The sequence below is a fragment of the Saccopteryx bilineata genome, chromosome 7 (genome assembly GCF_036850765.1).
Source record: "Saccopteryx bilineata isolate mSacBil1 chromosome 7, mSacBil1_pri_phased_curated, whole genome shotgun sequence".
Taxonomy (NCBI): Eukaryota; Metazoa; Chordata; class Mammalia; order Chiroptera; family Emballonuridae; genus Saccopteryx; species Saccopteryx bilineata.
Window position 1 is genome coordinate 69,568,304 of NC_089496.1, and position 12,501 is coordinate 69,580,804.

The 12,501-nt window shown below is 54.1% G+C and overlaps 1 protein-coding gene across 4 annotated transcripts in view; it reads right to left on the reverse strand.

Moving 5' to 3' along the window:
- NTRK3 (neurotrophic receptor tyrosine kinase 3) overlaps positions 1–12,501 on the reverse strand; it is a 344,195-nt gene that overhangs the window by 224,371 nt on the left and 107,323 nt on the right. For all 4 annotated transcript variants that reach the window (XM_066239552.1, XM_066239555.1, XM_066239554.1 and 1 more), the window contains exons 8-12: positions 12,236–12,377; positions 11,461–11,757; positions 6,957–6,980; positions 5,519–5,583; positions 4,461–4,563 (exon numbers count right to left, since the gene is read on the reverse strand). In XM_066239552.1, coding sequence (XP_066095649.1) covers positions 4,461–4,563; positions 5,519–5,583; positions 6,957–6,980; positions 11,461–11,757; positions 12,236–12,377 — 631 coding nt within the window. The remainder of the gene's footprint in view (positions 1–4,460; positions 4,564–5,518; positions 5,584–6,956; positions 6,981–11,460; positions 11,758–12,235; positions 12,378–12,501) is intronic.

The following is a 12,501-nucleotide window of genomic DNA, read 5'->3' on the forward strand; positions in this document are numbered from 1 at the left end:
AAAAAGGTTGGGCACCACTGGTCTAGAGCGCTGAGAGAGGGCAACGGAGTGGCAGCCTGGGCTTCACACAGCCAATGGTGACAGCGTGGGGACTTCTAGGGCCATTCACTGCACGTCTGCAATGCTCCCGCAGAGACAGGGCAGCAAAGGCATGTCAGAAATACACACGCCGCCTCTCAGACCCTTCCTCAAAGGTGCAGACCCCACATCCTCGAACTCAGTCACCAAGCAAGGCAAGGCTTCATCTGCAGCCAGAAACCCGAAGTCCAGAGCAGAGGAGGAGAAGAAGGCGGCTCCCAGCTTCACCTAACCTGCATCTGGCCAGAGGACTGGCCACACACCTGACCTATTTCATTTAGACCTGAACAGATGCTACAGGCGCTCTTTGGGTTGGAGGCTCTGTCGAGGGGTCCTGAAAGAGGGGAAGGGCATTTGCTAGAACACAGGACCCTGAAGATAACAATATAGGAAATAAATCCAGAAATCCCTCGCATGAGTGTGTTCAAAGAGCCACTTCCACCAGGAGTCACAGTGCGGGAGCACTACCAGGGCCAGAGGCGCCTTTCTCCCTGCATAGATAGCTCAGTGCAGAGGGGAGAGAAAATGAAGTCAAGATACAACAACAGGCCAGAAGGAGGAACGAACTTGTTGCAGGAAGTCAGGAAACCAAGTCCTTTACTCAAGTTTCTCTTCTGCCTTGCACTGCCCTGGACCTCTGACCCCCACAGGGCAAGCTTCCTTATCCATGGCACCCACCATTCCCACCCTCCTCCACGGTCCAGGCCCGCTTCCGTGATCCCAGAAGTCTCCGTCTCTGTCCACACCCTTCTCCTTGCGCGCCAACTCTCCTGCTCCGTGCTCCTAGCTGCAGACGTACAGATATCCCCCTCTCTCCCAGCTGAGGAAAAGGCGCCAGTTAGAGCATCCAACGCTGGATGTCCAATATCCCTCCCAGGCATACCACCGTCCAGCTGGAAGGAGCCCTCATCCATCCAATGTTCCAAGGTTCGGTGAGAGGGTAGAAATGACTCCTTCCCAAGTCTAGTAATAAGTCCCGTTAACCAGGCAGCAAACCGAAGGGATAACAAGACACTCGACGTGCGCGGCAGCCCCTGAGACCTCTTGGCAAGAGCCCGTCCCTCCAAATCAAGGCTCTGGCATGACTCGGCAATTCACTCAGAGGACAGTTACCATCTGTTTATGGGGAAAATGTTAATAACCCCCAAACATAATCAGATAGGCAACCACTTCAGTGTAAGTACCTATTCACTGGAACGCATTCACAGCAGAGCAGCCCTGGAGGGCCGGTCAGAGGCGCCCGCACACCTCCAGGCACGAGAATGAACAGTGAGCGGAGCCGTGGAAGCCCCGACGCACCGCGGGAAGCCCAGCCAGCAGTTCCTGACCCCCTTCCCGCCCAGCCTCCGGCTTCCACCGCCCGGCCGCGCGGACGCCCACATTTCCAGACGGAAACGGAGGAAGTCCTCCGGGCCTGGGAGACAAGACTCCTCCAGCCGTTCCCATCTTTCCCCCAGGACAGGTGTGTCCCACGTTGAAAAAGGCGGACTAAGAGGTATTGCTGAAAGGCCGTACAAGAGGGGCAGCATTCTGCGAGCGGATCTGCTCACAGTCCAGCCGCGCTGCCCGGACGGCCCTGGGCTCCGCCACAGCAGGTGCGCAGGAGGACGGGGCCAGCGTGGCTCTCCGTGCGCTCCAGCATCCGCTGCCTTTCCCTGGGTCTCAGTTTCCTGATCTGTGCAATGGGGACATGACCCTAATACATCTACAGTCTGTGTCGGCTCTGATAAACCATTCTTCTGTTGCCGCCATCGGAGTAAGAGGATGCCGAGAAGCACGAAGTAAACGCTCAGTGTTCTCCTCTAGGAGTGTTCAACGAGACCAACAGGTGGTCATGAGGTCACAGGCCAAATGAGGCGCGCTGTGTTTATAGGCTGCAAAATCCCATGCGTGGGCTTCTTTTCCCATTAAATAACAATGATACTCACCTTACATGAAAACTGTGGGGCAGGTTTTATTATTTAAAGACGCCTGGTTTTATTCTAATGACCATGTGAAACAAGACAGCAGGTGACCTGGGAATGTTCACGGTGTGGGGGGGGGGGGGGAGGGCAGCCAGGAGCAAGGGGTCCAGTCATAAAAGCGCATGGGACACAGGCAGGAAGTCCCAGATCTGACGCAGCCTCGCCAGACTGTGAAACCAGAGCCAGGGACCTCCTTTTCTGAGCCTCAGTTTACTCACAGGTGCCCAAGGGCCCCTAGGAGATCACTGCCATGGTCTTTTGATGTCTAATTTAAACATATTTTGTGAGGTAGAGCTTGGTATGAATTCCAAACCACGTAACTTCCAAGCCCAGGGTGCCCTGACACAATACGACTAGTTGTTAAAATACTGAAATATTCTATACCTTTCTGCGCCACCCTGTAAACGCCCCTGCCTGGAACCTCTCCAGCACCCACCGTCCAAACACCCATGACCAGAGTTCAGGCCTGGCCCAGGGGGGAGCCGCCCAGTCCTGCTCCGGCAGAGGGCTGGCCTCTGCTCTGATGGGTCGAGGATCTGTGCAGACTGGGGCACCTGCTCATTCATCCTAAAATGAGCCCCAATCACAGTCAGGCTCACGTGATGAGGTCAGAGAGGTGCAGGCCACACCAGCTCACTTGCCGCTAACTCTAGCCTGACTTCTTTAAGATGCCTGACTTCCGCCTACGGGGGCATGCCCCCCCCCCCCCACTGACCCAACCTGGGCCATGGAAGTGGCTCAGCACAGGAGAGGGGAGTGGAGGCCGGGCGAGGCTCCAGGGACAGCTGAGAGGAGGGCACTGCCCCGGGTGCTCCTCACCCATCCGACATGGGGACCCCTCCAGACACTGGAGGACATTGCACAGGAAAAGCCTGCTCGCTCAGCGCTGCCAGGCGTGCCACAGGGTCTCAGCGGGTGGTGCACCTCCGCGGGGACAGTGAGAATGCCCCGTTCTTCCCTTGGGTGGAGGCCCTGACGTTTTCTCAGGTGGAAAAAGGAAAGGTCCCTCCCACAGCAGGAAACCTTGCAGAAAAAGTAGCTCCAGTCCTAAAGCCAGGAGCCCGGGGATTGCACTCAGATGCAAAGCTCAGTTTGGAAGCCCCGTTTGGCAGATGAAAATCTCCAGTCAAGGTGCCTGCAGTGGTCTGATCTTGTTTAAGTCATCTGGCATCAGGCCCGACTCCTAGCCCCTCTTTATCATTTGCCAGGACATGAATTTCTCTTGGTCAAAATATTCCATCTGATGCCAGAAAACCCGGCTTGCCTCGCGGTGGCGTGTTCAGCCCAGTCAGGGGCGGAAGGAGCGCACAGGCTGCCGCCCCATGTTCCCCACCTCTCCGTGCTCCTGCGGATGTCTCCTGTTACACAGCGCTGCTCTGAACTTTCAGTGCAGTCGCCGAACCTTTTCAGACTACGAGAAAAGCTATGAACCAGTTCCATTCCAAATTTCCCACTCGCCCCACGTGCACAAACACCCAAACATTTGCGCGCCAGTCTGGGGACGACTGTCCCTGTGAACCTCATGCACACATTCGCCTTTGGTCCCGGAGCCCCTGGGTCAGCCCCTCTCCACAGACACCAGCTCGTGGGAGAACCCTAGGAGTTCATCCCTCTGGATCTCATGACCTCACAGAAGACCCCAACCTGCATAAGAGCTCAGCACCCTGATAGCTTGTTGAACCTTTCATAATCCCACTCTCCTAACATCCAGCCATCGCTGGAAGTATATCTTGAAATTCAAGGGAAATGGTACCCAGCCCCCTTTGAGCCATTCGGTCAGATCCCTCCCTGGGACCTGGCACGGGTGCTGGTTCACCACGTTCACCCCGTTCACTGTGCGGAGCCCCACCCTCCCCCACCCCGGCCATGACGGTTCAGTTCTCTGTGTCTCGGAAGCCAGCCAGCAGCTGTAGCAACTATGTTGCTCTTGGCACCTGCTCTGGAACGCTGTGTGGAGCTACGTGCTGAGATCCCGTCCCCCGGGAAACCTTCCAGAGCCGGAGCCCACCCTACATCTAGCTCTGCTAATGCCTTCTCCTCATGGCTCCACGCACGAACCAAGTCACTCAGACAAGGAGTCCCCTTACCCACCAATAATGAAAAAGAAAACTTAAGTCTTCTTCATTTGCTTTCAAACCCAACTTCCTTCCCAAATTATTCTTATCATACCAGCCCCACTAAGCAGTGTTTTCAGCAGTCACAGCAGAACTAAGTGACTCCCAGTTTGGTCCCCACAGACACCAGTAGAGCACGCAGTCCGTCATTACCAACAGTAAAGGTGCAGACAGGGGCGGGGGGGGGACCACTTCCACCGAAGAACGGAGGCCTCACAGAGAGCCACAGAAGGCGAAAACAGCATCTTGTCATCACCCCTCCAAACACACACTCAGGCCCATGCCAACGAAAGCTCCATCTTACCCTTCATTCCAAATTTGGACCGCCGGCCGTACTTGTTGATCATGATAAAGAGAACCACCAACAGGACGCAGGCAAAAGCAGCGAGCCCGACGGCAATGGACACCTGGGCGGAGACAGAAGGGGAGTCAGGACAGCTGTATCGCCACGTATCCTCACAGGAACACACGAGTCCCAGCATGCACAGTCCCGCTGCGGGAGCAACAGCGCCGTCATGGGGCTCTGCCGGCGCGTGAAGCCTTCAGAAGTCACTCGTGAGACCTCGAGAACATCAAGGGAATGAATTACCTGGCTTGATCTGAGAGGGTTCCATCACTCAGGGTTCTGAGCCCCTATCATCTGGGGCCGGCTGAGCAGATGTACTAGAAAGCGTAGAAAGGCTTCTAGCTCGTGGTGTTGCTGTCTTAATTAGCAAGCAAATTCTGCATATTCACACTGAAATTCTTTACAGAATATTCTTATCCAGGAAATTCTAGGAGATCTGGACTCTTAAGAGACCCCTTTTCTCTCCTCCAGAACCGAGAAATCTCAGGCTTTGACAGTCGGTGAGAAGGTCAGGGAGGGGGCAAAGGGCTTGAAATGCATCCCCAACCCCCCACACCAGGGAGAAGGTCTGGATAACTCCGACTTTTGTAGAAGGCTCACACAGGGAGCAGCCCCTCAAACCAGGGAGAAGGTCTGGATAACTCCGACTTTTGTATAAGGCTCACACAGGGAGCAGCCCCTCAAACCAGGGAGAAGGTCTGGATAACTCCAACTTTTGTATAAGGCTCACACAGGGAGCAGCCCTCAAACCAGGCCCAGCCAGGTTCCTAACAGAGTGGGGATTTTCTGACTGCTCTCTTCGGAGCCCCTGGGCTTGGAGCAGATCCTCAAAGACTTCCTCAAACAATGACTGATTCTCATCAAACAAGGAAGGTTTCAACCGCCTGAAAGGAGGTCATTCATCATGGGCTCCTTTCTGCCACAAATACTAGGGCTCCAAGTAAGGTAATATTTGGGCAAGTCAGCTATTCCGGTGGAGTCTAAAACGATCTCTTGTCACTCAAGAAGTAACTCACCCCGAACGTGTCTTCCTCTGGTTTGTGGGTCACAGTGATAGGAGGTGTGGGGCTCACTTCATAGACTGAAAATTAAACAGAGGAGGGAGGTTACCTTGCTGGCCAGGAGAGGCTCTGCACCGACTCCCAGCCCCTCCCCACACGTACACACCCTGAGAGTTCTGCTGGACAGCATCCCCTTGAAGCCTGACGCTTGCTACCCATCCCCAAGACCAGGGTCGCTGTCTGACTGCAACCTCCACGGGGAATGAAGGGCCCTCACTCCCCCACCCCCACCCTCACCCTCACCCTCAGGGTAAATCACTGCACCTGGGCACCAGGCACCATGAGCTGTTGCACAAAAACGAAAAAAGAAACGGTGTGGGATCCTAGCCAGGGTCTGGCTTCAGCACATTTTATCACTGATGGCACAGGTGCCGACTGTCCTCAGCTGCAGACTCTCGCTTCCCACGCCTGGCTCTCCTATGCCCTTCACCCTCCCCTCCCCACCCCTCAGGGAGGCCTGGCCCGTACACAGCCCCCTAAGGCAGGCTTCACATGGAACACAAGGGTGGCTCAGGTGAAGCAGCATGTTCACCTGGCCAGCAAACACCCCTTTTCCCAGCAAAGCCGGGGGGGGGGACCCGGGTTATCCGTTTGTCCCCCATCTAGAATCACCTCCTTGGCAAGAGACGGTCCCAATTTAGAATTCTCTGGAAGGACGTTCTGTGAGATGGCAAGTCCTCTAAGATGGAGGACTCAGATAATGTTTACATCGGTGTCAAACAGCACGGGGCATCCTAAACAGGATGGCCCATTATCTCAGGCCACACAGGGGGAAATGGCGGCAATCGTGGCCGTTATCTTCCTGTGGGGGGTGGGGGGTGGGCAATAAATCAATAAATGTATCTCCCCTCTGCCCAGGAGCAAACACCAAGTCCTTTCGGGACTGTCTAGTCCTAGCCCCAAATCACTTATACTCTGGGCCTTGGTGATCCTATTGGAGGACACACTTGCCTATCAGGAGACCCTGTCAATCACAGCTCTACACCAGGTGGGTCCCTGCCACGTTCTGGGGCCCTCGGAGCAGGTCAGAAACACCAAAGGGTTCAGAGGCTCCAGGCTCTCTCCACGAGAACTAGATGGTCAATAAGAGTCTCCCTGTGGGGTACGTACAACCCACAGGCTTCCCGACACCACCCTTCTCCCCTGGCAGGGAGATCCACAACATGGGCAGGCCTTAGAAAACTCCCCGTGGGAAACTGAGGCTTGGAGCGGCTACCCAAGAGGTGGGGGCTTGGAATGACCCAAGAAGTATTTCTCTTCTCCAGTTCCCTGTCACAGTTCAGCTTCCAGGGGCCTGGGGGTGGTGAGGGCCTCGGGAAGACATTGTTTGGACTCAATCATTACCAACAGTATCAATAAATTGGTTTCAAAGCAAAAGGTAGAGCAGACTTACTAGAGACAAAGTTATCCGTGCTCTCTGCAAAAAAAAAAAAAAAAAAAAAAAAAAAAGAGAGAGAGAGAGACAGAGATCATTAACAAATGACACAAAAAAGCAGAACAGATGCACTATATTCTTAATAGCTATGACCCCTCCCACTCATCATGATCCCATTTATCAGATAAGGATACAGGCTGATAGAGATTGAGTAACTAATGGACTTTCACGCATCTAAAAACTGGACTCACATCTGAGCCTGGGCCCTTAACCACTCAGACAGTCTCAGCCTTCAGTGCGACACAGAATTGTCCAGAGGTGCTCACGGCCACTCTCCAGTAAAAGAAACGGGAGCTCCCTGGAGCAGTATGTACTTTCAGGACGGGGACAGAAAAGGTGCAAGATTTGCTTGGGACATTCTGAGGTTCTAGAAAGTGAGAAAGTGCTCAAAATGAATGGGGCGTGGAGGAAGGACACAGGACCCGACGTGACGGAATTTCCAGCGGCCAAAGTTGGGGCAGTTTAAGCAACAGAATAATAATGACAGTCATGGATTGTTACAGACTGAATTATATCCACCCAAATTTTCCATGTTGAAGTCCTAAGCCCGGCACATTAGAATATGACTGTATCTGGAGATCAAGTCTTTACATAGTCGATTCAGTTAAAATGAAGTCAGTAAGGTGAGTAATAATCCCATATGACTGGTGTCTTTATAAAAGGAGGAGATGAGGACACAGACACCCAGAGGGAGACCAGGTGAGGACACAGGGAGAAGACAGCCACCTGCAAGCCAGGGAGAGAGGCCTCAGAAGAGATCAACCCTGCCGACACCTTAATCTCCGACTTCCAACCTCCAGACTGTGAGAAGATAAATTTCTGCTGGTTAAGCTCCCAGTCTCTGAGACTTGGTGATGGCAGCCCTAGCCAACTAATCCACGGATTATAAACCAGAGAACAAAATAAATATCCACAAGTCCTCACCAACACAAAATAAATAACTGAAGAAATAAATGAGGAAGAAGGGAAAGCTCGTCCTTACAGTATAATTCCAATTAACAAACGGAGAAGGAAGGATGAGACTAGAAAAGTCATCAGGTGACCAAAACCACAGTAGTAATTGTTTTAGGCAAGAATCATCAACGAACGCCAAAATTAATGGGTAAAAGAATGATGAGAGACAAGATAAGTTCCGAATGTCGTACTTATTAATGACAAAGGGGAAAACAGTCACTTGCAATGGAGAAACCAGGCCAACGCCATCTTGATCACATGATGAAGTTAACATTGCCGGTCATAAGATGGATGGACAAAGACTGAGGAGCTGCCCCAGCTTTAAAGAAAATACGGTGACATGGCAAATAAGTGCAGTGCAGAATCCTGGATGGGATCCTAGGGAAGAGAAAGGCAGCCATGGGACCATGATAAGATTTAAATAAAGACTGTCAGCCCTGGCTGGTTGGCTCAGTGGTAGAGCGTCGGCCTGGTGTGCGGAAGTCCCAGGTTCGATTCCCGGCCAGGGCACACAGGAGAAGCGCCCATCTGCTTCTCCACCCCTCCCCCTCTCCTTCCTCTCTGTCTCTCTCTTCCCCTCCCGCAGCCAAGGCTCCATTGGAGCAAAGTTGGCCCAGGCGCTGGGGATGGCTCCTTGGCCTCTGCCCCAGGTGCTAGAGTAGCTCTGGTCGTGACAGAGCAATGTCCCAGATGGGCAGAGCATCGCCCCTGGTGGGCATGCCGGGTGGATCCCCGTCGGGCACATGTGGGAGTCTGTCTGACTGCCTCCCCATTTCCAACTTCAGAAAAATACAAAAATAAAATAAAATAAAGACTGTCAACTTGATAACAGTGCCGCGTTACAGTTCACACCTGGGTTTGGAGCACTACATTGTCATTACGGAAGACGGTAACATTGAGGGGAGCAAGGTGAAGGGTACAAAGGAAGTTCTTGGTACTATTTTGTAACTTTGGGGGGGAGTGTAAATCTCAAACTATCTCAAAAAGAAAATTTAAAAATCTTTTTTTAATCTTTAAAAAGAAACATAAATTACTGGTCCCCTCCCCGTAGAGTTTCTGATTCAGGAGTTCTGGAATGAGACCTGAGAATTTGCATCTCTAACCAGTTTTCAGCTGAGGCTGATGCTGATGCTGCTGGCCCCTTTGAGAACCTGTGCGTTATACCACAGCTTGCACGATAAGAGACCATTCGTTCATTCATTTATTCATTCCTCCATCCCTCCCTCCCTCCATCCCTCCATCCTTCCATCCCTCTCTCCATCCACCCATCCATCCCTCCCTCCCTCCATCCCTTCAGTGTGGTTCTGTGTCTTCCAGGCCCTTGGCTAGACCCCCAGTCACTGTAACCGTACCTCTATCAAGTATGCACCAGCAAACACTCTCTAACTGTGTGTGAGGAAATGCTGCTTCCTGTGAAGGAGTCCTTCAGAGAAAGTCCTTTGTACAGTATCTGCACTAGTCACAGGTTGCTTGTCTGCTGCCATTTTGTGTTGTTTCAGAAAACAACAATAGAGCTTTGTCCTAATTCCTGAGGGTACCCTGCAAGCCACCAGCCACAGGTGACCAAAGGCCTGATCTTGGGGCAGGATGGAGGGGAGGAGGCCCTGGCTTTGGCTCAGAGCCTGAGGAAAGGGAGGCGCCAGACCAACTGTTCTCTGAGCACAGGCTGGTTGGGAGCCCCCCTCTGAGAAGCACTGGCCTGAGGAGAGGTGACAAGGTCACGACAGTATCCGGAGACCACAGGAAGGGGCTGCTCTGCCCCCGATGGACCGAGGCCATGTCTGTGTGTCCAGAAGGATGCACGACAGCGTCCCACTGTGCCACGGCCCCCAGGACACCTCGTGGGGAGGGGCCACAGGGCTCACCCTCCCTCCTGGGAATCCCAGGGGTCCCCGCTCTCTCTAGGCCCCCAGAGCTTCCCTTTGGAAACGGGGGACTTCACTCCTCGCCCATCAGTGAGCACAGACTCTCCTCTTACCAGAATCCACTCTCTAATCACAAGATGGGCACAGGCAGGGCAAAGGGACACGCCAGCCCTTTACGCCCACAAGGCCCAGGCTCACTTGGAGGCCATGAGTGCCCGGTGTCTCTGCCTCTCAGAGCCGCGGCTTCCACAGTGTGGGGGAGGACTGCTCTGCCTCCCGAAGGAGAGCCTGGTGTGGCCACTGCGAGAAGTCCCCGAGGCCTTTCACTGGGCAAGCTCGGGTGATGCTGGCGAGGTCGGACCACACGTGACCATCAGGGTCTCAGACATCAGCCTACCCCGAGCCTCTCTGAGCTGAGGCTCCGTTGTGCCCTGCACGTCAGTGGCAGGAAGGAAGCTTCCCGTGCGGCCTCAGTTCCCCCGAGTTCACTCTCAGAGCTTCTAGTCAGAGGTTTATTTTTTTGCACTATGATCCATGAGGCCTCCTGGGGCTGCCACCCTGGTTCTCGGGGGGCTGTAGGTGACCTTCACATAGGCAGACGCTGCACAGTGCTACCTGTTCCTCCTCTCTCTCTCTCTCTCTCTCTCTCTCACGCCTCCCTCCCTGTGTGTGTGTGTGTGTGTGTGTGTGTAAGACATCAGTCTTCACACTTCCCTTCATCTCATTAGAAGCCCCGATTTCTGCAGCTCAGAGGCCAGAAGGCCTGCTGGTCCCCAACAGACACCACCAAGGCCATCAAAGACACACAGCTTCACTAACAGAAACATACTGACTGCTGCCCCCACCAAGAGAGGCTGCAACCACTTTCCCTAAACAGCTTCAGTGTTTTCTTCTCCTCCAGCTTCAGGAAGGCATTTGAAATGTTCCAGTTCAGACAGGGAAAGACAGAACCATCTCCCAGGTATTCAGACGAAGTTCACTCATTATTTCAATTACCAATCTGGTGCAGCGACATTAGCAACATCACAGGTGACGGCATCAGGCATCCCTCATTAGCTCAGCATGAAACAAGAGGGGGGAAAGGGGTCACACACTGACCCGGAAGCCCAGGCACTAACCCAGCCTTGACACTGCCCGGCAAGGAGGAGGGGGCGCAGCTCACTCGCCTGTTAATGCGAGTGGAGCCGGAGAGACCCTGAAGCCCCTTGCAAATTAAAAGTCACACGTCATCACGTGCCAAAGCCTGGGATGTGTGCTTTGTCGTCTAAAAGCCACAAGATTCTTTGGGGAGCCGGGCAATCATGCCCATTTCACAGATGAGGAAATTGAGGCTCCGAAAAGCAAACTTTCCTTTTCCAAAAGAAAGCCTGGGTCAAAGTTCCCTGCCGTTCTTGTCCAACTCTCAAGTCCCCGCTTTCTCTACCAGAATTCACTATGCACACGCACAGCTGCATGCTTCCCAGGGGACCTTGGTGCGCACGGCCACTGCTGTTGGAGAACAGACTTTGTGTAGTTTACACAAATGCTGGGGGCAGCTGAATACATTCCCTTGTGTGTTTGGTTACCCATGGTGACAGTGGCGATGCCCCCCCCAAAAAAACTCCTGGACAGAATCGGGGCCCCCAGGGCTGCACCGCCCATACCCGGAAAGGGCTCCTTGAGGAAGTGGCCGTTGATGGTCTGGTTGGCCGTGCCCAGCGGGTTTTTGACGATGAGGGTGTAGTTGCCGTTGTTGTAGTGGGTGGGCTTGTTGAAGAGCAGGCAGCCCTCGGAGACCTCGCCCTCCTGGTAGTACTCCACCCGGATGATCTTGGACTCCCGCAGGGGCTGCCCGTTGTGCAGCCAGTGCAGCGTGGGCGGCGGGTTGCCGCGCACCACGAACTCGATGCAGTGCTCCAGGCGCAGCTCCGGCTCCTCCAGGCTCACCACACGCGGCGGGTCTGCGGGGAGAAGGCAGCTGAGGCCCCGGACACACAGGCTCCCGCGTCCCGGAGCGACCTTCAGGGAGCTGGCATGGGAACCCCTGTTCTTACCCCCGACCCAGCTCTGAAAAGACTCAGGGAATCAGCGGTGCCCCCTAACCACGCCCCCCAAATAGGGGGAGGAGATGTCTGTCTTCGCCCACCCCCAGGTCCACCACGGCAAGCGGGTTCCCTCTCACGGCCCTTTAGGGTTTTGACAAAAGACAGATTTTTGGGTCAAAGTAGGAGTGTCCCAAAGGCATAGCTGAGTCGGAGGCACACCATCTTCTGAGGGACAGGGACACCACCCTCCTGGGGCTCCTGGCGCAGGACCAACACACTCTGACACGAGTCTTTCTGGCCTTTGTGGTAGCCCGCCCACTGCTCTGGCTCAGCCCCGCCCCGCCTCCTGCGCAGGTGTCCCGTGGGAACACCCCCCACCATGGCGCCCACTCACAGTGGACGGTGAGGGCAACGCTGGCGTTGCTCATGCCCACCACGTTCTCTGCGATGCATGTCAGGGTGAAGCCGTTGTCCTCACTTGTCACGTTCACCAGTGTCAGGTTGATGGCATGGACATTGGTCCAGTTCAGGTTGGTCTAAAACCCCAATAAAAAAATCAATCAAACAGTTTCTACAAGGGCAGCTCCCCCAGTGAACCCCAAACAGCTTCAGGAATCACAGGCAAAGGAGGCCCTTCCAGTGAACGCACACTCACCAAGG